At 41.6% G+C, this 27,570-nt stretch overlaps 1 protein-coding gene across 18 annotated transcripts in view; it reads left to right on the top strand.

The window, feature by feature from the left end:
* The window catches only part of HTR7 (5-hydroxytryptamine receptor 7), a 154,403-nt gene that overhangs the window by 56,078 nt on the left and 70,755 nt on the right, over positions 1–27,570 (top strand). For 12 of the 18 annotated variants that reach the window (XM_042908292.1, XM_042908295.1, XM_042908294.1 and 9 more), the window contains exons 2-4: positions 13,017–13,106; positions 19,637–20,395; positions 26,594–26,777. In XM_042908292.1, the coding sequence (XP_042764226.1) occupies positions 13,017–13,106; positions 19,637–20,395; positions 26,594–26,636 (892 nt within the window). In that variant the 3' untranslated portion in view covers positions 26,637–26,777. Of the gene's footprint in view, positions 1–13,016; positions 13,107–19,636; positions 20,401–26,593; positions 26,778–27,570 lie in introns of all 18 variants that reach the window. The other 6 variants (XM_042908293.1, XM_042908301.1, XM_042908303.1 and 3 more) reach the window with 6 other exon arrangements.

Here is a 27,570-nt window from a genome sequence, read left to right as displayed (position 1 = left end):
GCTACCCCAACTTGGCCATTGGGTGGGAAGGGTGTGGTTTTCCGGACCTGTATGATTGGCTCAGGGATGGGCATGTGAATGAATCAGAGACAATAAAATGAAAAAAACAAACAAAAAAAGACTTTTCTGGGTTTGCTGGGAGAGAGTACACTTTTGAATCAGGCTGAACCTTACAAAATATAACTCTGTGGCTGCTGGCAGCCATATTGCCATATGCTGAGTTTGAGAATGGAGCCATGTGGTTGAGTGTAGAGATGAGAATTGCAGGGAACCCAGATTCTAGTGCATCATTTGAGCCCTGGATCAAGACATGCATGAAACATAATCTTAACTTTCTTTATTCATAAGCCATTATATTTGCCTTCTTTTTTACTCCTGTTTGAGCTCAGGGTTCTGTCATCTCCATAGAAAAGACCTAACTGAACAGAAGAGTGAAAAGGGATCATAAATGTCTGAAGCCATCTGAATAGCTGTCATATAAAAAAGGTTGACAATTATTCTCAGTTGCTCTAAAAGAATGGCACCCACAGAGGGGAACCATCGAAAGGCACATTTGTCCTATACCTAATGTAGAACTTTTAAACACATGTGACTATCCAACAGCATAGCTGTTTGCTTTAAGCTGCTATGACTTTTCCAACAATGTATGAGTTTAACCAAAAGCTTGGGATGTTCTAAATGGGAATTTCTGAATTGAGTCAGTTCGGGCTTCTAAGCTCTTTCCAACTAGACTTGCAATGATTCTCCAACATAAATGGAAAAAGAGGGATTATACGAGGGCACGTAGACAGATGTGACTTGTAAATGATTAAGTAGAAAATATGTATTAGTTAGGAGGAGGCTCTGGAGTCAGAAAAAAAGCTGTTTGAAATCCAGTTTTGAGCTTTATTAGCCATGTGAAATCATTGGGAGAGTAAGTTAACCTCTCAGAGCCTCATTTTCCCCATTTGTGAAATGTGGCTAATCCCTACCATATAGGGTTGCAAGGACCGAATCCAAAGCCGTAAGTATGCATTTATAACACAGCTTGGCGTTTTGCGTGCTCGGTAAATGTTAGCTAGTAGTATTCAAATGCTAGGAAAATATGAGGCAGAATTATTTTTTCTCTTCTTAGTCTTTTAGCATAATCATTCTGGGGATAAAAGGAAAAGTATATGCCATATTTCATTAAACTCACACAAAGCGGGTTGGGTTTCTGGGTAGACACGTGTATAAAAGAAACCTAAATTTTTCCCCATACGAGTAGAAAATAAGCTTATCAGCTGTGATTTTTTTTTTTTTATTTTTTATTCTGGAAGAGTTTTGCCTTCATGTAAAATACGTCATGGAAAAAGGGGCTAAGGGGAAGAAGGGTATCTGGATTAAAGTTGTGGTGGTTTTTTAATGGTTAAGTGTGCTAAAAGGGGAAGGAAGAAGAGGAGAAAAATCTTGTGTTTCTAAGAGGAAGACATATAAGTGGTTAGACTATGTTGGCTTATGTCAGCGGCTAGTACTGAATACCATTTCAACCCAGTAGAGTAATATCATTTTAAGGAAAAAATACTGAAAGGCTATGAGAATAAAGGATTAATATTAAAGAAGAGAATAAGTAACCAACCAAAATACCTGATGCCTGTATGCTTTTTTTTTTAAGGTGGATAAGTAGATATTAAGATTATTAAGCAGATCAGAACAAAAATTATGCTGTTACAATGTGCAGTTTTGTTTTTAGAACTTTGCTCTAATTCTGTCTAAATTTAGGAGTTTTTGAATTATTTTATGGTAATTTTGTAAGCAGTTTTCAATTATCTTCCTAAATACTGTTTTTATACAAGCAGTGATTTATCATTCTTACCAAAAGGTTCTTTTTAAAAAAAAATCTTTGTTTTAGGCTTTAGTTTACTTTGAAAGCTGTTGATCTTTTTAAATGCGATATTCTTTCTCTTTCATTTCTTTTCTCTTTTCATCCCTTTCTCATTTAATAGTCTACAAAGGGTCTTTTCAATTTTATTCATTTTGTTCAACAAACTCACTCTTGGTGTTTGTTATTTTGCCAACAATTTCTGTTGTTACTGTTTTATTTTTCCTTTAGTTTTTAGAATCTAATTTTTAAAATTATGTTTCTAGGTTGGAATATATTATATAATTGATTTTCTAATTCTAAAAATTCTTTTGTTCATTCATTCTCATAATTATTTTCAAGTATATATTTTGTATAGGTACTTATAAGGTCCAAAGCTTATTATGCTAAAACTTAAACCAGAAAATACATTTTGATAATTATGTGCCGGTTTATATTCTATTTCAGTGGAAATATGTGAACATTTGTGATAGGCCTAGAGCAGATAAGCAATCTAGTTCAGAAAGAAAACATTGAAATTATGCATATATAATATGCATTTCAAGATTAAAATATATTTGCTAGTTGATTGCTTTGGAGGAAGATAAATGGAAATGGGCAAATTAATTATCAATGGTAATAAATCGGAAAGAGAACACAGAGTAAATTTAATATATAACTTTCCATACAATTCATTTCAGAAAGGAAAATGGTGTTATCAAAGTATTAAATACAGAAATAAACGTCTTCCCCAGAGGTCTAGGTGCCATATTTTTATGTGCTTTTTAAAAACTCAAACATTGTTGAGTTTAGACTATCGAGTATGATATTCATGAAGTAGGAGGAAAATAATGCTCACATTCAAACAGTGCAGCAACTTGAGCTACATTGAAGAAATCTGTCTTCTTGTCTTTTCTGCAAGGATGGCTCAGGGACACACACCCTGAGCCATTGCAGGATTTTTGCAAACTAGGCTCCAGACTCCAGTTAATGGGAGTATTCTTGGCTTGTAGGAAGAAACATCAGCTCTTTGCTCTGTCAGTGGGATCGTCAGTAGCTGAATACCAGACTTGGCCAACAACGTCCTCCCTTTTCTTCAAAGGCCGACCAAAGGACAGGTGGCCACTAAGTTTGAGAATTGACATCACAAGGAAGACACTGGTGTTGTTTTGTGTTTTTTCTGCCTGGGTGTTTGCATCTCAAGTGTGGATTTCTTTTTGGCTCTGATTGGTGGACAAGCGAGTATGAATGTTGTGGATACCATTAGAATTTATTTATACCATTATTTATTTATAACTGGATAAATAAATGATGGCAAAGTCCCACAATAGAATGCTATTCAGCTCTAAAAAAAGCACAAGGGAGCTCTTGATGCACCAGTGTAAAAGTATCTCGAGGATATATTTTTAAGTGAAAAAAGCAATGAACAAAACAGTATATCCAGTATGCTGTTCTATATATAAGAAAGTTGAAGAGAAGAATCATATTCTTATTTGCTGGCATTTGTACAAAGAAAAGGTAGAAGTGTACGAAAGATTCTAATAAAAATGATACATACAGGGTATAGGGGGTGAGGAGGATGGGGCAAGATTTGAAGCAAGGGACTTCTCAGTATACACTCTTATTTTAATTTTTTAAGTATGTGAAGATGTTACATATTCAACATTAAAATTAAAAAAAGAAAAGATCATGTTGGATGTAGGAGGAGATTGGATTAGGAAGGAGAAGAATAGGTATGAGAGGCCAATTTAGAGGCCATTGCCGTAATCCATGGCAAGATAATGATTCCAGAATGGTGGCAGTGGAGACAGAAGTAGGTAGGTTTTAGAGCTACTGAAGAGGTGAAATAGGCGGGACTGGGCCAATATGCAGGGGAAATGACGAATGAGAAGGAGTCCAGGATGACTCCCAGGGTTCCTGAACCATAACCTTAGGTGGATTCACTAAGTTGGGAAAATAGAAGGAGGCTCAGGTTGTGGAAGTGATGACTAGACACGTTGAGATGGTGCTAGACCCATGAGGGTGTTTAAAAAAGTCTGTTGAAGTCGTGCATAAGATGGGTTCGAAATAATCAAAGTAGAGATGTGAAGGAGGCAGCTGGACTTGTGAGTCTGGAGCTCCATGGGGAAGTCTGGGCTGGGATCATCAGCCAATAGAGGGTTTTAATGCATTGGCAATGGATGAGCACAACTAGGGAATACAGAGTTGGAAGGAAAGTGGGGTTGGAACCCAGCCTGGAAGAATTCTAAAACCTAAGGGCCCCAGAGTAGAGGACAAGGCAGCCAAGAAGACTGGGCAAGAGTGGGCCAGAGAGCTGGGAGAGTGGGTCAGTACTGAGCCAAGGGAAGTTCCAAGAAGCAGCCAGTGAATACATGCTAAGGGCCGCATAGCTGTCGAGTATGATGCGGATAGAGCAATGTCCCCTGGGTCTGAAGAGGTCATCGATAATCCCCTCGATTTCTGTCTCAGAGACCTCTTGTGCTGGGAGGTGGGTCGCTGTAGGCTGAGAATGGCTTATTTCAGATAATGGCCCCATCCTCTTCCCAGTCTGCCTGGCTTGAAAACTGATGAGCTTCTTCAACTCCTCCTTTCCCTTAGTCCGGTTTTCCGCCCAGTCCTTGCTAAATCATTTTCTAAGTGCTATCTACTCTGTTTCAATAGTACCTTCTGCTTCTGTCTTCTTTTCTCTATTCATACTGCCACTTGCCCACTTCGAGTCCAGTTAGCCCTCATACCAACAAGTCCCACAGACCCCTGTCCTGCCCTGCCAAGCTCTCGTATGTGGGGCATAACCACCCTCTGCTCTTCCTTTCCCAGATGCTTTGTATTATAGTCCTCTTCCTCTCCTTTGGGATCAACTCCTGTTGCCGGCTTATTTGCCAGTTCCTTTCTTTAAAATGGGGTTCTGAGGGAAGGAAGTCAGCTCTATTTTTTGAGCGTCTGTTAGATAGTGGGTGGTGTGAAAACTTCACATGCACCTTCTCATTAACCATCAAAGTGACTCCATTCTTTCCCCCTTTGTCACATGTGAGGCAGCAGAAGCTTGGGATGGCTGAGTATCCTTTTCAGAGTACTCTAGCTAGTAAAAAGGACAGAGCCAGAATTCAAATCAGATCTGCCTGATGCAGGGTTTAAACTGTTTTCATTTTAGGGGCACCTGAGTGGCTCAGTTGGTTGAGCGTCCGACTCTTGATTCTGGCTCGGGTCGTGATCTCACGGTTCATGGGTTCAAGCCTCACATCAGGCTCTGTGCTGACAACGTGAAGCCTGCTTGGGATTCTCTCTGTCCCTACCTGACTTGCGCGCGCACGCGTCCTTCTCTCTTAAAAATAAACATTTAAGGGGCGCCTGGGTGGCTTGGTCGGTTAAGCGTCCGACTTCGGCTCAGGTCATGATCTCACGGTCCGTGAGTTCAAGCCCCGCGTCGGGCTCTGTGCTGACAGCTCAGAGCCTGGAGCCTGTTTCAAATTCTGTGTCTCCCTCTCTCTCTGCTCCTCCCCTGTTCATGCTCTGTCTCTCTCTGTCTCAAAAATAAATAAACGTCAAAAAAAAAAAATTAAAAAAATAAAAAATAAAAATAAAAAATAAACATTTAAAAACCAGAAATAAGTAAACTGTTTTCCTTTTATCCAGACGTTGAGTGTCATCTAGCTGCTATGTGGGGACGGTGCTTCTCCACGCAGCCTGAGGTAGAGAAACCGGTGACCGCGGTGCCACGCAAGTGAAGAGCGGAGAGCCTTTCAAGGAAGGCTGGGCAGTCTGCCACCGCATTTCAGGGATCACAGTGCACACCTGGACTGCAGCTTGCCCCCAGCCCATCCTCCACTCTCTGTTCCCCTCCCCAGCTTCGTTTTTCCCCATTGCACTTACACCATTTCTGACCTATTGTATATTCTGACTACTGATTTATGATCTCTCTGCCCCACCCCAGGTTGTAAGCTTCAGAGATTTTTTAAAATTCCACTTATTTATTTGTTTGTTTGTTTATATTGATGTATAGTTGGCACACCAAGTCCCATTATTTTCAGGCACACAGCATAGCGATTGGACAATTTGGAACATGAGGCGACGCTCACCACCATGAGTGTGCTCACCACGTGTCCCTGCACAGCGATCTTGTGATATTATTGCCTTTCTTCCTCGTGCTGTGCTTTTCACCCCCGTGGCTTACTTATTTTGGATCTGAAAAGTTACAGAATGTGTACCTCTTTATTCCCTTTACCTATTTTGCCTATCCCTCCAGCGTGCGCCCCCCCCCCCGCCCCCCACCTCTGGCAACCACCAGTTCTCTCTATTTATCCTTGGGTTTCTGTTTTTGTTTGTTCACTTGTTTGGTTTTTTAGATTCAAGCTTCGTGGATTTTTGTCTCTTTTGTTCACTACTGTATTCCCAGTCCTTAAACAGTACCTACCGTATCGTAGGTACCCAGGATACATTCTTTGATTGAACAAATGAATCAGTTAAGCTGGAGTCCAAGTGAAGGAAGGCGTAGAATGAATTTTGGAGTTGCTTCAAACACCAGTGAGTGTTTGTGGCTCACTTTTAGGGGCTGCAGATGCCAAGAGTGAGGTGAAGTGCTTGTCAGCAAATACAATTTCTGAGATCACGTGCTAATTAGAATATGGCATTGGTGTTCTGTCTCAGTTATTTGTTGTTGAATGAGAAACCACCCTGTAACTTTATTTTATTGATTACTGTTCCTAATTCTGTGATCGGGAGTTCATGTGGGTGGTTCATTGACACAAAATGGCATCATAAGGGCTTATTTACTTGGTTGGACCCAACTGCTGTCTGGGCCAGACTGGAAGATCCAAGAAAGCTTTCCTCACGTGTCTGCCTCCTCTGTGCTCCTCTCCACGGTGCTCTCCTTCTTAACATGCTTAGCTTGGGCTTCCCTAGCAGCGTGGTGGGCTTCCAAAAGGGAGGTTTCCAAGCTGTGAAGGCAGAAGCCACAGATCTCGTAAGGCACAGCTTCGGAAGTCACACGTCACTTGCCCCACTCTCTGCTGGAAAAGATGAGTCACAAGCCTAGCCCAGAATAAAGTAAAGGGGAAGAGTTTACCTCTCAAAGACAGAGTGGCAAAGAATATGTAGCCCCCTGTAGTCCACCACAGCTCGTTAGGAGATTAGACTGTTAAGATGCCCAGAACTGGCTTCCTCCCAAGATGTACTTGACATTTCAAGAAGTTAATGAGAACTTACAGTGCAAAGATAATTTGCACAATTTTCTGAGAAATTGAGTATGGCTAAATCAGCAGCTAATCCCAAACTTGCCAAGTTTGTAGAGAGATCTGTAAAGAAGGACCAACTGGCAGGTGAATGAAATTACCGGCTGAAACCATAATTTTTTTTTAAAAAGGACTTTCATTATTTTAGAGAAATAATTTAATTTTGTACAAATTATATATGCTCAGCATAAAGATTTCAAGCATTTGTAAAAAACACAAGGAAGGAGCAAATCATCTAAACTCTCCCTGTGCAGATGAAGGAAAAAAAAAAAGTGCTAACACTTTGTGAGTATCATTTTGAGGTCTCTTTATAATTCCATTCACTTAGAAGGATTGCTGACTCTCTTGTTGACTGACTCAGCAGACAGAGAGGCAGAAAGTTGACAGAGGGAAAAATTATAAGAAGGAGATCATATTATGCCTGTTATTCTAACAAAATATTAAAACACAGTTTACTTGAATTTAAAAGAAAAATAAAATTAAAATGAAGGAAGTAAAAACCTGAAGTAAGGGCTATAATTTTAGACCTGTTAGTTCCTCAAAGATTACATGAAGATAATGGCAAAAATATGCAACCATCAAGAAGTCGGATTTATATAAACTATATGTTAAAATTTTATAGACAGTGTTAGTTGTTCCCTACTATGAAAGTTGAAGCGATCAGTCTTCTAACACTGTATCCTACACCACTCTCCTCAGTTCCTGATTCTTGTGGCTTCTGCTATTTTGACTTTGTAAGATACACATTCTGTTTTCCTAATATAATTCCCACAGGTGTTCGTTCTACATTTAAACAGGTTCAGTGATAATCATGGTTCCTTTGGTTCTCTTCATTTTGACTCATCCTTTGGTTGATGAATTTCGTCCTATCCCCCGTCCCCCCGAAATGAATTTATGGGTACCATATTCCCCAAATTCTTTCATGTTTGAGAATGTCTACTTGTTGACTTTATAACATTAAATAACAGGTATAACGTTATTGCACACTCACAGCTTTCTAGACATCTTTGTGTTATGTTCCATTATGGAATGATGATGTTTGAATCTGCCCGATTGTTTTCCCTTCAGACAATTCTTAATTTCTTTTTACATTGTAGATGCCTGCATACGACTTTCCATGTGTTTATTTATTTATTTTTATTTTTATTTATTAAAAAAATTTTTTTAAACGTTTACTCATTTTTGAGAGACAGAACAGAGTGCGAGTGAGGGAGGGGCAGACGGAGGGGGAGGCAGAATCCAAAGCATGTTCCAGGCTCTGAGCTGTCAGCACAGAGCCTGACGTGGGGCTCGAACTCATTGACCGCGAGATCATGACCTGAGCCGAAGTCGGATGCCCAGCTGACTGAGCCACCCAACCGCCCCTATTTTTATTATTTTTTAAGTTTATTTATTTATTTTGAGAGAGTGCAAATGTGAGCGGGGGAGGCACAGAGAGAGAGAGAGAGAGGGAGAGAGAGACTCCCAAGCAGGCTCTGTGCCCTGTCAGCGTGGATCCTGAAGTGGGGCTCCATCTCACAAACCGCGAAATCGTGACCTGAGCTGAAATCGAGAGTCCACCCCTTAACTGGGGGGCCATTTAGGCGCCCCACATCTTTCCGTGTCTTGAAGTTCAATAACTTTACCTGGCTAGGTCTTGTTGATGATAATTCTATGCCATTTTTTTCCAGCTGTGTTGTGTCTCCCTCTGATCATGACGTTAACCTCTTTCATGGATTTAAGGAAAATATCCTATGCTGTATCCCTGTGTACTTTTTACATTTTGCACCTCTACTTATATTTTGTTGTTGTCATTTTGTTTGTTGGGTTCTTTTGTTTTTTGGGAGCACCAGTTATCCTTCTGTTGTATTATCTTTGTGTGTCCTCCTTGTCTATCACCTTCCCTCTAATTCCATGAATAAATTTTTCCCTCTGCATTGTTTTATTTTACCTTCAGCCTTCATTTCATGCCAGTGATATGCTTTTCAAGTGTGTTTATTCTATTCCTAGCTGCTTCTGATTTATCTGTTAGACCTGAACTGGTGGTGTTTTGACCTCAACTTATTTCCTTAATGACAGTCTCTTTTTCTGTCTCATTCTGCTGTTTTCAACCTCTCATCTTTGAGTCTCTGCTTTAGTGATTACGTATATATGTGACCAACACTGGTTTGAACTGCATGGGTCCACTTATACATGGGTTTTTAAAAATTAAGACAGTACATACTGTAAATGTATTTTCTCTGTCTTATGAGATTCTCCTAACATTTTATTTTCTCTAGCTTACTTTATAAGAGTACAGTATATAATACATATTACGTAAAAAAAATATGTGCTGATCAACTCTTTATGTTATCCGGAAGCCTTCCGGTCAACAGTAGGCTATTAGTAATTAAGTTTTGGGAGAGTCAAAAGTTAATATGGCTTTTCGATGGCATGGAGGGACAGCACCCCTACCCCCTGAATTGTTCGAAGGTCAGCTGTACTTGGTCAGCTGTACTGAGGTCCTTTACAATGAAAAGTGTTTGTAAGAAGACTGCTTCTAATATAAGGGTATGCTCTCTTTTTCATTTGGCTTTTCAACAGTTTTGTGTGTTCTCTTGCTTTCTTCTTTCACTGCTATTATTGTAGTATGTTTGTATAGATGCTGTAACATTTTTTTCCCATTTGGCTCATTCTTAATGTGAGTTATTTAAATCTTAATGTTTGTTCTGACATCATGTAGTTGAATTCACCTTGATGTTCTGTCTCATTCAATAGCAGTTATTTTCCTCGCTTTAAGCTTTAAGCTATTCATCGTATCTACTTTTCTGTAGCCTGAGGGTGTAGGGTTGGGGGAGGGAGAGGGACTGGACTTCACTGCAGCTGAGTGGAAAGGCCTCAGTGGAGGACTGTTCTTTATTCTGCATCCTCATTAAAGGTCCCGATCAGAGCACATTCCACTATGCATGCTAAGGATTTACCCGCCTTATGGACCTTGGCGTATTTCCCATTTCAACCTCAGTGCCTTGAAAGATAACAAATTTTTGTGCCCCTTCTCACCTTTGCTAAAACGATATGTCGGGGCTCCCCTTGTTGATGATTTTTCATGGCTTTACCTTACAGTGGCTCCTCGTCACCTCAATTTACTTCAAATAAATCCTGGTCAGACATTTAAGGATTTTATTCACTTACCCTTTTTCTTCAATACTGCTTCTGTGGGGCAGTGTGCACTTAGAAGCCACTAAGTACTATCATAAAACAAAATACATATTTTTTCCCTGCCTGTACTCTTTTGAAGTTTTAACTAAAGTTTTTTGCCATTCCTTTGTTTTATTGTTGTTGGTAACATTTTGGCTCACTCTTTACCTTTCCATTTCTCTCTTTTTCTGAGGAATAAGATTCTTCAGTGGGAAAATTCAGACTTTAGTGTAAGTTCAGACACAACTGAAGTGATTAAACACCAAGCATAATTCAGGGGTCACTATTAATCTCTTGCGTTATTTATTTTCATGACTTTATGTAATTATAAAAAAATCGTTAGGTAGTTTTTGATAGACAAAGAGTGTTACATATTAGATAGCTAAAAATTGAGTTGATGGTAAGAGAAAACTTATGTTTGGGGTGTTTTTTTTGTTTTTTTGTTTTTTGTTTTTTGTTTTGCATTGAATGATGGAAAATTCAGCAGGAAACAATTGCCTTACAATAGAGTACAGACAAGATTAGTCTCAGTGGAAGGTTTGTGTCAGCTTGAGTAAGGAGTAAATAGATCTCTGTTGAGCTCACTGGGTGGAAATTTTTCTGTATCCTTAGCTTCTGTTATCAGTGAGTATCGGTGGGGGGCAGAATTGTAACATGGCCCCGAGATTCTCTTTTCCTTGTGTGTATGCCCTGTATAATTCCTTCCCCTTCAATATCAGCGGGTCTGACCTAATCAGGTGAGCCCTTTGCAAAGAGGATTTAAAGATCAGAGAGACTGAGACATGTAGCAGGTGCTCTCCTGCTGGCCTTGAAGATGCAACCTTTATGCGTTCTGCAGCATCCAGGAAGTGAATTCTGCCGACCATGAACGCTTTGCAAGAGTTCTCTTCACGTGACACCTCAGCCCCAGCCGACACCTTGAGTTCAGCCTCATGAGACCCTGAGTAGAGAACCCAGTGGAGCTGTGTCCAGTCTTTTGACCTACAGAATTATGAGAACACCTGCTGATTTGGTGTTATTTTAAGCCACTCACTTGTGGTAATGAATTATGTAACGACAGCAAACCAATACAATAGATGAATTTTTAAAAAGTACTTTTAGCTTTAAGTGATTTGCTTTAATTAAGCCTAATTTTCTCCCTACAGGGAACTATCATTTCTTATAATTTACTTTTTCAAAGAAAAAGCTTTTGTTATTCTGTTTTCAAAATTTTATTGGTGTTTTTGGTATTTTTTCCTTCCCCCCCCCCTCCCCGCCCCCTCCGCCCAGTTTTCTTCCTCAATACTGAGGCCACAATGGGGAATCTAGGATCTAGAATGTTTACTGGTCCTGACTGTAATTACAGCCTGGAAACACTGATGAAAATGGTTTAAAAGTGTAGTGGAACCCCATTATAACAGCAGTTTAGAAAACAGGTCAACATGTAGGTTAATGGCAAATGGTAAGTTTGATGTGATCTTAAAATTTTACTTTTAATTTTTAATGTTAACCTTATTTATTTATATTCCCAACACTGCAGAATCATGATACACAGCTCACTTAATTTCTACAGAGTGGATGTATTTATGTAACACACCCAGATAAAGAAGTAGAACATTTCCAGAACTCTAAATTTTCCTTAGGCTCCCTTTTACTCATTAACATCCCCTGTCCCCTCAAGGTAACCACTATTCTCGTGTCTAGTACTATATGTGAGTTTTGCCTTTTTTTTGAAATGTGTGTTCTTTTTTTTTTTCTCGCTGTTTTAGCTCTATATTATGTTTGTGAGAATCATTCATGTTGGTGCATTAAGCAGTAGTTGGTTGGTTCACTCTTGTTGTTTTATAGAATTTATTGCATAAATATACCACAATTTACATACCCATTGTACTATTGTAGAATTGTACTTATTTTATTCCTGTGGAATGGGTTGGTTTCATTTGGGGCTCTTATCATTAGTGCTGCTATGAACATTCTTATGCAGGTATTTTGGTGTTTTGATGAATGTTCATAGTATACTTAGAAGAATTGCTGGAGATTATATATATCACACACACACATATATATATATATATAAGCTTTATGTATAACCTATATATACATATATATGTGTATATAGCGTGTATATATATATATATATATATATATTTATGTTTGATTAAAATCAGCTTTAATACATGTTAAAAAAATAGCTTCCCAAAGTTACTGCATCAATTTATATGCCCACCAGCAATGTAGGAGAATGACAGTTGCTTCCTGTCTTCACAAAACTCTTAGCGCTGCAATTTTTACCATCATTGTCATCATCATTTTTAATTGTCACCATTCTGATGGGTGCTGGTGGTATCTCAGTGAGTTTTAATTTCCATTTTCCCTGATGACTTGTGATATTTAACGCCTTTCCGTATGTCTGTCGAAGGCCAGTAATTACTAAACTTTGGGTCATTATCTATTATTGGGTCATGAAATCAGTTGAGTGCATTAAGACCAACATTGGAAAAATCTGAAGTAGAATAGCATGGAAGAGGGTGAATTGCAAATTATAATGGTAAGTTGCTATTGTGAAATTTTTGTTTCAAATTTCATATACAAACATATGCAGGTCTATGTCTGCATACCTACGTATGTATACATATGTATGCCTCAATTTCTTATTTGTATACGTAAGTCTCTGTGTACTGAGTGACTGTGGAAAATATATTTCTTATAAGAAATATTTGTTCTTATTTCTTATTGTCAGAAAGGTTTACAAAACCCTGCTATATACTGTGCATTTGAAAAAATCTACAAGTTCATTAAGACATAAAAACCATGCTTATCTCACTTGCATGTAGCACACAACTGGGAGACAGAAGTAACAGCTGGGATAATGGAGATGTGATCCATGATGTCTTGCTGGGCCAAACTGGAAGCAAACCATTAAGGTGAAATATGTAAAGCGAAAGTAAAGTCCTTCATACAAGAGTGAATCTGTACTTTAACAAGGGTAGGCTACTCTGAGAGCAGTAGGGGGGATAAAGAACAGAACAGCCCTAAATACAAAAAAGCCTTGGGCCTCCAGACCTTCTTGAAAGAGAATCTGTGTTGGGCACCTGGGTGGCTCAGTCGGTTAAGTGTTTGACTTCCCCTCAGGTCATGATCTCCCCTTTCAGAGTCTGAGCCCCAGGTCAGGCTCTGTGCTGACAGCTCAGAGCCTGGAGCCTGTTTCAGATTCTGTGTTTTCCTCTATCTCCCTGCCCCTCCCCCCCCCCTCAAAAATAAATAAACTTTAAAAAAATTAAAAACAAAGAGTTTATGGATGGCGATCTGGGAATCTGTATGTTTCAAAAACTTCTCAGTGATTCTGATATCCTGACAACTTTGGGAACCACAGAGACAGGCTATGGATTTCACCTGTAAGGAGGAGAGTTCTCATGCAAATGGTGTCCTCAATGTGCAAAACTTTTTTAAGCCTAACATTCCCTGACGTGTAATTCTATCCTGTTTCTTTTACCCCCTAAATTATTATTCTATAGCAGCAAAACTCAGGAGAAGCCGTTTAATTGAAGAACCATTATCTATAATTTCTATACAGTTAGAATGGAAGACAGGCAGCAAAGTTAATTTGCTTTCTAATCCCCCTCCCTAGATTAGAACTCCCTAACCCTCTTTTTCTACAAACCCCTTCTTTAGTAGAGCCCCTATTGTGAGTTGCATGCATTTCTCAATTATATAATACTTTGGTGACTTTGTCTCTGAGATTTAATGTATTTTCACATTTGTATGCATTTTAAAGTTAAATTCTGAAGGCTTTATAAGCACCCTGCTTTCTAATTAACAGTGAGCATAAATGTTCATAAAAGGTAGTATGACAAATATTAACTATGCATATTAGGGAATATTCAGAATCAATCTAGATTGCCTCATTCACACCCCCCCCCCCATCCCAAAAGTAAGACTTACACTATACAAGATTTGGGAGAATGAATGTATAATTTGGACAAACACTTCCTTGAATGCCAGTATTACTTTATATACTAATTATGGGATTTCGAATGCTGGTGAGTTCTGTTTCCTTTGTGTGAATTTATGAATGTAATAAAACACTTGTGGAAAGTTAATCAAATAACACAATCTAAGATTTAATTATCAGCTTTTTAAAGATTTTATGAACCAGGTCATCTGTATTGTCAAAATCACTTAGGTGACTTAGGAATCACAGAATCCTCCTTAATGTTTTATTGTATTCTCAGAATCAAAATGGTTTCTTTCTTTCTTTCTTTCTTTCTTTCTTTCTTTCTTTCTTTCTTTCTTTTTCTTTCTTTCTTTCTTTTCCTTTCTTTTCTTTCTTTCTTTCTTTCTTTCTTTCTTTCTTTCTTTCTTTCTTTCTATCTTTCCTTCCTTCCTTCCTTCCTTCCTTTCTTTTACATACGGTTAACAAACATTTAGCATAGAAAAGTACAAAGAGGGGCGCCTGGGTGGCTCAGCTGCTCTTGATTTCTGCTCAGGTCATGATCTCACAGTGGTGGGATCGAACCCTGCTTTGGTCTCTGTGCTGGGTGTGGAGCCTGCTTGAGACTCTCTTCCTCTCTCTCTCCCCCTCCCTGCCCCTCTCCTGCTCACATGTGCACACGCTCTCTCTCTTTCCAAAAAAAAAAAAAAAAAAAAAAAAAGGAAAAAGAAAAAATTTAAAACTACTCAAATTTCTATAACTCAGATAAAAGTGCCATTTATAGTTGGTAGATTTTCTTCTAGGCATCTCAGTATACACACACATACTGACACACACTCACTCATACACACACCTAGTTTTACATAAAAAAATTAATACTTGTTACTTGTCTTTTAGGGCTAGACATTGTTTTCTATCCACTTTTGTGTGCTTTCATGTCAGTCAATAGTACCTGATAATTTTTAGTGGTTACATTATATATCCATATCTATCCATATCTATCCATATATATGTATCCATATATATCCATGTATCTATATATACATGCATATACTCCCTAATTTAACCTCCTATTGATAGACATTTATACTGCAGCTTCTCCCTCTCTGTTATGTGTTTAGTTCACATTCTTGCACATTTATCACTTTGCACTTGTACAGTTATATTCTTAAATTCCTGGAAGCCTGATTGCTGTGCCGAGAGGTAAATGCCGATGTATGTCAATTCCCAGACAGCCCTCCAGAATGGTTATCTCAGTCGCAACTCCTCCTAGAAAAATGATAGAGTGCGTGGTTTTTTTTCACACTTTCTCAATATTGGATTTTGTCTTTCTTAAAAATTGACAAATGGCCAAAAATTCTGTCATCGTTTCAAAATGTGCATCTCTTTGATTCTGAATGAAATTGTACATATTTCCAAGTGCTTGTTGGATATCCCTATTTCTTCTTTGTTTAAACCCCTTCAGTATTTTTATTGGGATAGTTTTGCCTGTTTCTCATTGACCTGTAAGAGATCTGTGAATATTGAGTTTTTCTTATTTGGACTCCAAGTTTGTCGTTTGACTTTTAACTCCGCACACAGTGATTTTTAATTTAAACTAAATGTCACTTATTTGTTCTTATTCTGTATATAAAATTTTTGTCCAAAATTTATTACTGTGTCACTTAGTAGTTTTAAGCTTTGGTATCATAGTTAGGAATGATGATTTTCCTTCCAGGATTGCAGAAATACCCATATTTCCTCATAGTAGCCTTAGAGTTTAATTTTTTTACATGATAATCTTTGATCCATCTGGGATTTATTTTTGAGTAAGGAGAAAGATAAGCCAGTTTTATTTTTACTTACCCCCAATTGCTAGTCAGTTGTCAGACTGCAAGAATACATACCCAATTTACTGCTGATTTAAAGTGACTCATTTTCTTACATTATTCCCTTATATATTTGAATCTATTTCTCGGCTCTGTTCTATTCAGTTGACCTATTTCTGAATAAGTATTACTGTGTTTTGTTTCTGTGGCTTTACACTATTTTCTTTCTTATTTTATTTATTTTTGAGAGAGAGCATGAACGGTGGAGGGGCAGAGTGAGAGAAGGACAGAGGATGCAAAGTGGGCTCTGTGCTGACAGCAGTGAGCCCATCGTAGGGCTCTAACCCACAAACCCTGAGATCATGACCTGAGCCAAAGGCAGACTGAGCCACCCAGGTGCCCCGGCTTTATACTTTTTTTTTTTTTTTTTTTTTTTTTTTATGGAATAAGTATCCCTTCAGTTTTCTTCTTTTTCAGATTTTGTTTTTTCCATGTTTACTTGATGAACTTAAAAATCATTTGGTCAAATTAAGAAAAGCCCTGCTGGAAATTTCAAGTAGGGTGGTCCAATATTAATGTATAATCGTATTTGTGTGTGTGTGTGTGTGTGTGTGTGTGTGTATACTCTTTGTATACATATTTTTGTAAAATTATATATAGTTGTAGAATTGAGGGAATATTGGCACTTTTATAATACTGAGTTTTAGTTTTTAGTTTTATAATACTGAATTTTAGTTTTAGCTAGGTCTTTCAGTAGCATTTTATGTGTTCTTCATATAGGCTCTGGCATTTAAAACATTTAACTAGATATTTTAGTTGACTGTTGTCTTGAATAGAGTTATTTCCTCTCATATTTCTAATTATTAATTGATTTTAAAAAAACTACTGACTTTTGTTTATTTATTTTATTTCCAGACACTTTAATGAGCACTCATACATATTTTTAAATCATCTTTTGGTGGATTTTAGCCTTCAAAAGTCTCACCAGGTGGTACCCAGGAGACTCAAAAAGTAAATATAATTGCCTTAGTGTAGGACATGACTTGAGAATGGACTCTAAAATAGGAATTTATGCAATATAATTTGTACCTCCAGGAAGGACCAAATGTGGGCTGACCCCCATCATGGAAATGCAGTATAAGTCAAACTAAGTGTATTAGAATGAATAAGCATGCTGTGCTTATGAGATTATTTAATATTGTGAGATGTCCTTGGTACTCAATCTCTCAGGTATAATCTTTGTGAATTCCATATTATTTATGTGAGCAGAAGAAAGAGTGGATTTAATTAAGCCTGAAGATAGAATTCCCTGTTTAAGTAAGGACTATGGGAAGAATGGAAGGGAAAACTGAACCAACTTCTTCAAGAATAGGAGTCTACAAGGCTGTGAATTCCAGGCTTGCTAATATTTTATATGACCCCACAAATAAAATATAACTTTTCTTGTTGAGAGTGATCCTACTTCCTCCTTCTGGTAGACACCTACCTGCCCTAACTACCCACATCCCAACCCCCTCCCCTCCCCCCCCATAAGTAGGTGTAAGATGGTCTGACAGTGCCATCTGGTGGCCACCTGGGGAACTGTAGGAACTGGTCTCCTGTTGCACCTCCTGCCTGGGTTGGCTAGATCCAGGCTTGGAAACAAGCAGCTTCTGCCTGTGGCTACAGGCAAAGAGAGAAGATAATCAAATCAAAATCCAAGTCCTGGCAAAGGCTTGCCGGGGCAGTGGGGAAACAAGGAAGAAGCCAAAAGGCTACATCCACAGGAGTTGTTAGAGAGCAAATATGAGATATGAAAACAGAGGTCTGCAAAGCAGTTGCAGCAGGAAAAACCTGAACCAGAGAAATTGGTTCCAACACCTTTCTTCAGGGGTTTCCTCATCTACCTTTTTTTATTTTTATTTTTTATCGTCTTAAAGTTTTTCTCCACAGCTTAAAACTCAGATAATTTCAGATAATTCCAAAATGGCACAGTCTACTCCACATTTCCCTTCCTTGCTCTCTCTTTCCCCTCTTCCTCCCTTGCTGCCTACTTCCTGCCTCATTTTCTCTTTCCCTCCTTTGCAGCTCTAATTCTTGCATTCTCAGGAAAACCTCCATCTTTCTCGTCCTTCATTCTGTTTGAGAGCCAAAACTTAGTCCTAACATTGCCTGATAAGCCTAGGGATACTGCTTGTGGGTTAGCTTTATCAGGGAAAGGGACCTAGAGGTTGTGAAATGAAGAAGCCATGCCAGTAACACCCGAATCCTTGGAAAGAATCAGGAGGTCCCTTCAATATTACCACGAAGCTCAGTCCTCCTGTTCAACCCAACATTATTTCCCCAAGTGCATTCAAGATTTTTGTCTCTTTTATTCACTGCCGTATCCCCAACTTTGAAGACAGCACCTGGCATATGGAAAGAGCTCGATTGATATTTGTGGAAGGAGTGAATAAATACTCTCGACAAATAAGCAAATATGGCCGATTCCTCTTTACTGATGTTTCCGTTTTAACTTGTTATAAGTGCTGCAGTGATGCTAATTTTCATTGGGAAAGCATGATTTCGACTTTTGTGGGGTAATGTAAGCAAAACACATGAGGCTATGTCTAGCACAAAACAATTATTTTTAAAATTTCAACCTACCAACTGAGAGACTTTCAGAAAATAACCTGTTGGTAAGTTGGGGGACTCTGTACCCTTCCTTTTCATGTGTGAAGAGTGCATCTTTAACATACATCCATGAAATAAAAAACCAACAAAATGATCAGCTTTTACCTGTCTTGGCTTCTTACGGGCTCTTGGCATCCTCCTCCAAATAGAAGCTAAGACCATTAAATACAGAGAAGAAAACGAATTTGGAAAGCTGAAAACCATTAAACATTTGGTAAAACATCTTGCTGTGTATGTTTTCTGTTTGCTGAGTCTCTTTTGCATTGGAAATCCTTGATAACGGAGACGGAGAAATATTTATTCTCTATCTAGAACTAAGCACAGAAAAAACGTTGGCTTTACCTCATATTTTTCAGAATTGTGCCCCTTTTTTGTGATCCTTCTCAGGAGAGGAGAGACGAGGTAGGCTGTTTTTATTTTATAGATTGTTCTTCTGAAATTACTCTTGTGTGAGAATTTTCTGGGCATAAAAAATGATCAGTTGCTGCTTTGCATTCCAAAACCCTAGGATTTCCTTAATATCTCACAAATCTCTGTGATCCTTAGGAAATGCTTTTGCTACAGTGCAAAGGGGAACTTAAAATGAATTAAAAGCCTGTGTGAATTAAGACAACCCAGGAGATCAGTGGGTGTATACTATCAGAGTGTGGTAGACCTTGGTTAATTTGTGAGGATGTGTCACAACATCCCACGTCAGACTTGACATTTTCTTCCCAGCTGATTTTGGTGGCGGTGGGGCGGGGGGAGGGCAGATGTTTAATCTTTAGTTCATTGACTGTGTGGAGTAGGCTGCAAAGGATAAGGAGAGCATGGCCTGGCATCATAGAGGGCTCCCACGCTGACCCCTGGCAGTACCTCGGGCTAATTGTGACCTGGAAAGAAGTAGGTAACATCTCGGAGCCTTAGTTTGCCTCTCTGTAAAATGGGAATAATGGTGCCTGCCTCGAAGGGCTGTCCCGAGGAATGGACTGCCGGGTGTAAAGCCTAACACCTGGCCAGTCGTGCTTCTCGCTGCTCAGGTGGGATCCCAGGGTCACATGTCCGCTTTCCATTTCTCACCTAGGTACCTTGGGATCACGAGGCCGCTCACGTACCCGGTGAGGCAGAATGGGAAGTGCATGGCCAAAATGATTCTCTCCGTCTGGCTTCTTTCTGCCTCCATCACGTTACCGCCGCTCTTCGGATGGGCTAAGAACGTCAACGATGACAAGGTGTGCTTGATCAGCCAGGACTTCGGCTACACCATCTACTCCACGGCAGTGGCATTTTATATCCCCATGTCGGTCATGCTGTTCATGTACTACCGGATTTACAAGGCCGCCCGCAAGAGCGCCGCCAAGCACAAGTTCCCCGGCTTCCCTCGCCCCGAGGAGCCCGACAGCATCATCTCCCTGAACGGCATGGTGAAGCTCCAGAAGGAGGTGGAGGAGTGTGCCAACCTTTCGAGACTCCTCAAACACGAGAGGAAAAACATCTCCATCTTTAAGAGGGAGCAGAAAGCGGCCACCACCTTGGGGATCATCGTCGGGGCTTTCACCGTGTGCTGGCTGCCCTTTTTCCTCCTCTCGACGGCCAGACCCTTCATCTGCGGCACCGCCTGCAGCTGCATCCCGCTGTGGGTGGAGAGGACATTTCTGTGGCTGGGCTATGCAAACTCCCTCATTAACCCTTTTATATATGCCTTCTTCAACCGGGACCTGAGGACCACCTACCGCAGCCTGCTCCAGTGCCAGTACCGGAATATCAACCGCAAGCTCTCGGCCGCAGGCATGCATGAGGCCCTGAAGCTCGCCGAGAGGCCGGAGAGACCCGAGTTTGTGCTGTAAGGTCGTTTATCACTGTTTTCCTTTTCTCCCCCCCCCCCCCCACCCTCCCAACCCCTTTCATGGAACTTCTTGAAGCGTATCCCAGAGGGCTAGCTGATGTTCTACCAAGCAGATCGGGTCAGAATTGCGAATGCTGTGAACTCCAGTCCTCCGCCCAATAGAATTCCCAATCCCCAAAGCCAAAGTCGGGTACTTTGCGGGACTGGAGGACAGGACTGATCTGTTGACGAATTGCAGGCGGTGTGATGGGACAAGGAAGGTGCTGTGTCCCATCCTTTTCCCATCAACGACATCCAGATCGTGTCCCGGATCTCCCATCCTTGAAACACTATTGCTTTCACTGCTGTTCCTCTTCCATCCAGTAAAGCTGTTTTGATGACCTCATCCTTGGCTGATAAAGTCGTTTGAGAAAGGGAGCAAATTCATACAGGCTAAAAGGAAGCAGCCCGGGACAAAGGAGAGCGGTCAGCATGGGGACGTGCCAGGATGAGGCCGAGTCTTGAAAGCCTGAAGAGCTTTTAGGAAGCGTTGCCCACCTTTCGGGGGAGGAGAGAACCCATAATGTTGCTGAGTCTGTCTAGGAGGCCTCGGTGACCTTCCCAGGAGCGATTGCAGTAGGTGCTGGGATCTGAAAGGGGATTTGCACAGGGCCAGCGGTGACAAGGAGGTGGGTGTTCCCTGTGCAGCCCGCACCTGGTGGGTTTGGCATCGTAAAGCAGGAAGGAGACAGGAGAGTTCTTTAGGGCGCTCAGCTGGCCACACCCGATTTTGCTTTAAATTTGAGGCAGTGGCCACGTCCTCCTGTGGGAAAGCTGTTTGGGGGGGCGAAGAAATTGGGATGAGAGGACGGAAGGTGCTGGTGAGAGAGAGAGAGCAGAGCAGTGTTGGACAGGAGAGTAGGAGGTGCTACTTTTCACCCGACCCGGAGGGAGGGAGCAGCCAGAGAACCGTGGGCCGCCGTGGCCATCTTGTCCACGCCCTTCATTTGGCAGACGAGGTAACAGAGCTGGAGACTAAGGTGGCCCCCCAGTGAGCTAGTGCATCATCTTAATCTGACTTCCATGAACTCTTCATATATTACATTCCTTTATGTAATACGTGTGACAACATATACACATATGAGCATGTGTAACAACCATGGCAAAGGATACCTTCCTGCTCCCAGCTGTCTCAGGGGAGCAGCCCCGCTCCAGGAGGACACCAAAGTGCCAGAGGCTCCAAACCTAGCATACACCCCCGCCCCACACTGCCCCCCGCCACCCACCGCCAACTCCACCACCAATGACTAAAAACTTCTAGGAGCTCCACTGTTCTCTGACTTCACCAACAGAACATACTTGCCTCTGGGTCCATAGCTTTTTATGGAGGCTTGGATATTGTTTTCCTGTTAGTCTAAGACAGGGGTCAGTGAACTTTTACTGTGAAAAAGATGGTAAGTAGGTCAGGCTTTGCCAGCTGTAGGTCTCTTGAAACTACTCATCTCTGCCTTTGTTGTGAGAGAGCAGTCATAGACGTAAGTAACCAAATGAGCACGGTCCTGTACCAGTAAAACTTTATTTACAAAAACAGGCAGCCAGGTGAATTTGGCCCACAGGTCATAGTTTGCTGTCCCCTGGTCTAAGAAAAATCACTATCCTCTCATTACATCTCTCTCTGTTTGATTTGGTGTTATTGATTTTATTTAGAATTATAGAATCTGAAAATCATTTGGAATAATTGGCCTAAATATCCGTTAACTTCAGGACTTTTTTTTTTTAAGTTTATTTATTTATTTTGAGAGGGAAGTGGGGCAGAGAGAGAGAGGGAGAGAGAGAATCCCAAGCAGGCCCTGCACTATCAGTGCTCAGCCCGATGTGGGGCTCGATCTCACTAACTATGAGATCGTGACCTGACCCAAAATCAAGTGTTGGACACTCAACTGACCGAGTCACCCAGGTGCCCCAACTTCAGGAAATGTCTAATAAGAGAGTTGGAATAGCTGCTGATTGAAAGAATCTATACCAGGCAGCTTTCTAGTCCACCCAATGTGTGAAGGCTCCTTTTTAAGTTCTTGCTTACAACTCTGCCATACATTGAGAAGGATGTAGAAAGTGCATGATCTTTCCCATCCTGCGTATATTTCTATTGGACAGACCAAACATAAACATACACATATGCACACTCATCCTGTTCGTAGTAAGAATGAAAGAAAGGTGGCAACAGGAAAAGCTATGGGATTCAAAGCAGAGGAACATAACTCAGAGCTCACCCTAACCCTGACCAGGGAAGACCTTGGAGGATGTGGTCTCATGTATGTCTCTGAAAGTAATCAAGCATTTATAGCTAAAGGAGAGTAGAAATGTAAAGGCAGCAGTGTGGGACCTTATGCAAAGGACAGTCTGGCTGATGCTGAGCACTGGGGTGGGGCAAGATTTGGAGATGACAACTCAAAGGTAGCATGAGATGAAATTATGAAGCCTCTTCCATTCTGGCCCCAGGAATTTGGGGTCTTAGTGTAGACAAGTGGTTCTCAACCAGAGTTGGTTTTGCCCCCAAGGGACACTTGACAGTGTTTAGAGACATTTTTGGTTGTCACAGTTGGGGGAGGGGAGGGCCTACCAGCCTCTAGTGGGATGCTGCTAAACATCCTGGAATGCAAGGGCAGCCTCCCTCAGCAAAGAATTACCCCACCCTCGATTCTGTAATACTGACGTTGCAAAGCCCTAGTGTGGACAGCCGTGAGCTCTTGACTGAATCTCTGTAAATAGGAGAATGGGAATCATCAAAGTGACAGACTGATCCAGGGACACAAGGTGAGATGAGTCAGAAGGTGGAGGCTGGAAGTAAAGTCTCTCCAGTGGCTGGTTTTCTCCAGAAACATTTGAGGCCTGTTCTGTGCAAGGCATGATGCCAGGCACGTCGGGGGATGGAAAGATGAGGAAGTGAGCGGGCCTTGCTTCTGGAAGCTCATAGTCCGGTGGGCCAGGGTGGCAGGAGATGTGGCGGTGGTGTTTAGTAAGAGACTAGTAACCAGAGACTAGTAACTAGTAACCAGTAAGAGAACAGTAACGCGTGCAGTCCACACTGCGTGCTTGCGCTCAGGCACACACTAGCTGGATGACCCAAACAACTCATAACTCTCCTGGAGTTTCTGGAACAACGATTAGTGTCAAATCCATAGCTCACAGCAAACCTTCTCAGGATCCTGTCTCCACCCCCTGCCTTTCTATTCAGCACCTACACTTGTTGGCCAGCCTGTAGACTCAAGGTCCTCCCTCCAGTCTCTCCAGCCCTTTCCTCCTTCTCTGGCTGCTTGGGTTCTACTCTCGTTCTAACTCTGCCTTCTTGGCTCTTTTTTTTCCCCCTACATAATAGTTTTCTTCCTTCTCGGTGTAAACAGTCTACTAGATTGTGTATTGTTCTTTCCAGATATCTACCCATTTCTTCCCGTTTTCTTGATCAGTGTAACGAAAGACTCAGGAGTCCAACAGGCAGTAGGGAATCTTCCTTGATGGAGGGAGTGGATAGAGAGAAAAGCTCTGTGTGCCTCACTGGTAATTTTAATTCACTTCTAAATTATAACCTTTGTCCCCTTTTCACAAGTGTTCGAATCTGGTTATACAAAACCAAGTGTGATACTGTGACACAAGCAGGGATCCTTTTTTCTTTTTAATTTGACAACCTTATCTATGGATTTGCTTTGAATCGCCGTCGATTATTTTTACGTGTCACGTTGTGACAGCTTTGGTTCTTGGACACCATTATGGTGAACTATATGGAAAAGCAATGTATGAAATACTTCCATATAAAGGAATTTCACGGAGTTGTGCTGATGTAGCTCTTCCTTCCCCTCTCCCTTCTTCTCCTTGGTGATCAGAGTGTCTTTCTCTTCAAAACAGACTTTTATAATCCTGTTGATTTCAGCGGTGAGCGATAGCAGAATAATCTTGGGTTCCTGTTACGAATTCTGTCTCTGCTGCCCCACGCTTGGCGCTGCGGCTTTGGAGTTCAGGGTGATTCTGCTTTTTCTTTATGGAAACCAGTGATAAAAACAAAAACCAAACAACAACAAAACAACAAAATGGATCCTAGTGGAAACTGGAAGGCCCTGAAATTCTGGGTTTCTGTGGTGGGACGTTGCCTTAATGGCAGAAATGAACAAAAAGTTTGCTGTTTCGGGGATTCCCTCCCCACCCCCATGGTAGTAGTTTCCTCATCATTAACTAACTGTAATTTGGCTCTTTATTAAATCATCAGTTAGTAATAATAACAGTTTGTTTGTGTCATGCTTTGGCAGCGACCTGCATTTTAACTTTGCAATATCTCTTTAAAATAGGAAAGGCAATGGGGCGCCTGGGTGGCTTAGTCGGTTAAGCATCCGACTCCGGCTCAGGGCGTGATCTCGGCTCAGGTCTGTGGGTTTGAGTCCCACTTTGGGCTCTGTGCTGACAGCGCAGAGCCTGGAGCCTGCTTCAAATTCTGTGTCTCCCTCTCTCTGCCCCTCCCCCGCTCGTGCTCGGTCTTTCTCTCTCTCTCTCAAAAAAGAAACAAGCATTTAAAAAAAATTAAAATAGGAAAGGCGGGCAATTGGCCTCTCATGCTTTTTCTAACATACTGTTTTGTTTTCTGAGTAGATACACACTGCACCAAATAACATCAAACGGTACAGATGGGTATACAAGAAAAATAAGCCTTGGGGGAATGTTTTAGAGAGAAATCCTGAAAGAGGTGGTAGTTGGAGTGGGCCATGAATAAAGAGCAGGAATTTAACAAGAAGGAATGGCAGGGGTGGAAGTAGGGCTGAGTCTACTCATAGCAGACGGGACAGTGTAGACACAGGGGCACAGATGTGGAGGGAGGTAGATAAGGAAACTGGGGCAGGTCTTCAGCACTACCTGGAAGCTGGGTAGAGTCAGCACGGAGGTCCAGGCAGGTAGGAGGTGAGATGAAGGCTTTTGAACAGGAGTGAGAGCAGGACTGCAGTGTAGATGGGGCTTCACAATAGGGGACGGGAGATGGGTTAAGAGACCAATATGAACGTGAGGTCTCCTGCCACAAGGGCCCACATGAGAAGGGTGGTATTGAGACAGGAAAGAGGCCAAGGATGTCTGAACATTTGGTAGTTGGCTGGTAGGCGGGTGGCAAGGGAAGGGGGGCCTGGGAGATGGTGCTACGGCTTGAGGACTGGAGGGATTCGGTCCGTTTCCCGAACCGATGTGAGCCGAGCTGAGCTGCAGAGAAGTGCAGTCTCCCCTCTGTGCAGAGAACCAGCCGAGGCCCCAGGCCAAGAATAGGCGTGGAGCATCATCAGGGACACGGCCTGTCTCCGGTGCCTGTCCCCACAAACCCAGGAGCCTAGGGCTGCGGGTTTGAGCTGAAGTGTGGCGCTTCTCTTTAGGCACCATTCCGTGAGGTGACGGACAAAGCAAGAGACGGTGTCGTCTGGAGAAACTGAGCCTGTCACCAGGCAAACCCATCTGCCCAGTTTTGAGAACCAAGTGAGAGTAGCACTGTCGATGAGATGGGGAGGCAAAGCCCAGGGGTGCAGGGCCGGTCCCCACAACCCCGATAGACTTAGGTCTCAAGCTCACATGTGGTGTTCAGTAAGTTGAGTCCTTTGAAGGTAAAGAGTTAGGGGAGTGTGGACCTGGAGGGAATGTGGCTCTACACCAAGGAGAAAGAGTCTTGTCCTCAGCTGTTGGCCAAGACTTCTCCGTGACTCATGCCAGTTCCGTGAATCCGGGAGGAAGGAGGTGAGGGAGATGGGGTTTCCTGGCCTTTGTACACTTGTCTTTCTATGAAGCACCCCCCTAGGCTCGAAGGGAGGAACACTTCTCATAAGCGGTCATCATTATCCTTTTCATGCGGGGCACGTACAATAGTATTTTGCAGGGATTTTTGAGAGTGGAGGCATCTTTGCCTACAGCTGTATTATCAAAGTGAATTTCTAAATGGGTTATCCGGGGCTGATTTGCAAATATATTAAGGCCCCGGCAACTTATAGAAGTTATAAAATTTATGAAAAGAGCCACAGCACCCTTTCTTCCCTTTTAGAAAAGCTCCTATAACCCCTTAAAAGCCATAACTGATTCAAATTACTGAATGCTGTAAAAAGTGAATCCACCCACCACAAAACGAAACCTCACATTTACGGTTCTGCTAAATCATTTTCTTGTCTTCTCTCTCTCTCTCTCTCTGTCTCTTTCTCTTTATAGACAAAACTCTGACTACTGTAGAAAAAAAAGTCATGATTCATGATCAAAAGCGGAATAGCGGAGACGAAATAAACCAGGCAAGACAGAGGTGGAAACAATGCAATCCTTTGCTGAGACTGCGGAATGGAGCGTGGCTTTGTCCTTTCCTGGGATGGCTGACACGTGACAAGCAGGGTGATCTGTTGTACAAAGCATATTAGGAGGGAGATGGTGACCTCTCCTCTTCTTCTGTGGATCAGTGCTCTTGTGTGCCAATGAAAATAGTGCTCAGTTCAAGACAGCCAGATCGGCTCAGCACTAAAGCATACAAACAGAGTTGAGTCTCAGAAAGGAAACAGTTTCTGGTGCTGTGCGTGTGTCCAAGTCCATACAAACAGAAGAAAGTTCCAATGCTCACTTCCCATGCTTCCGAGTCTAGGCATTGTGGTGAATATTCAGGAATCACTCACGAGACAGAATGTATTTTGTGGTAGGACAGAAGGGTGTATTTCCAAGCAAACTGTGGTAAGCGTAGTGTTGAATATGTTGCATGTCTGTGTTAGAAAACAGAATCCCGTCATCAGCTAATATAAATGATTTCCCAGAGCAGTGTCTGGTTTAAAGCTTCTGTCAAATAGTTTTCGCTTTTTTTGCAGGATTCCTGTCACTTCCCCACCAATGTACTTTTCTTTGTTAACTCATTGATTGTCACGGTTTAACTCAGGAACAGATCTCAGGATGGAGAGAATCCTAAAACCTGAATAAAGCTTTTTCTTGCACTCACACTTCTTCTGAAGGGTCCTAAGAGATGAAGGGGATTCCTTCTGAGAGGAAGGATGTGTACCTGGACGAAGAGGGAGTGCTACCTAACTGTACTGTATACAAGCACGGTTACTGGCACAGAACTTTTGGCCCTCGGGTTCTCACCGATGCAGTGGGCTCCCGGGCTCGTCCATAACTCTGTTCTTCTGGGGAGGAAGTGTGGGAATAATGGGGTT

Source organism: Panthera leo, chromosome D2 (assembly GCF_018350215.1).
Source record: "Panthera leo isolate Ple1 chromosome D2, P.leo_Ple1_pat1.1, whole genome shotgun sequence".
In the NCBI taxonomy this organism is placed as follows: domain Eukaryota; kingdom Metazoa; phylum Chordata; class Mammalia; order Carnivora; family Felidae; genus Panthera; species Panthera leo.
The sequence above is the reverse complement of the archived record's forward strand: the minus strand, read 5'-3'. Positions and strand labels throughout refer to the sequence as shown.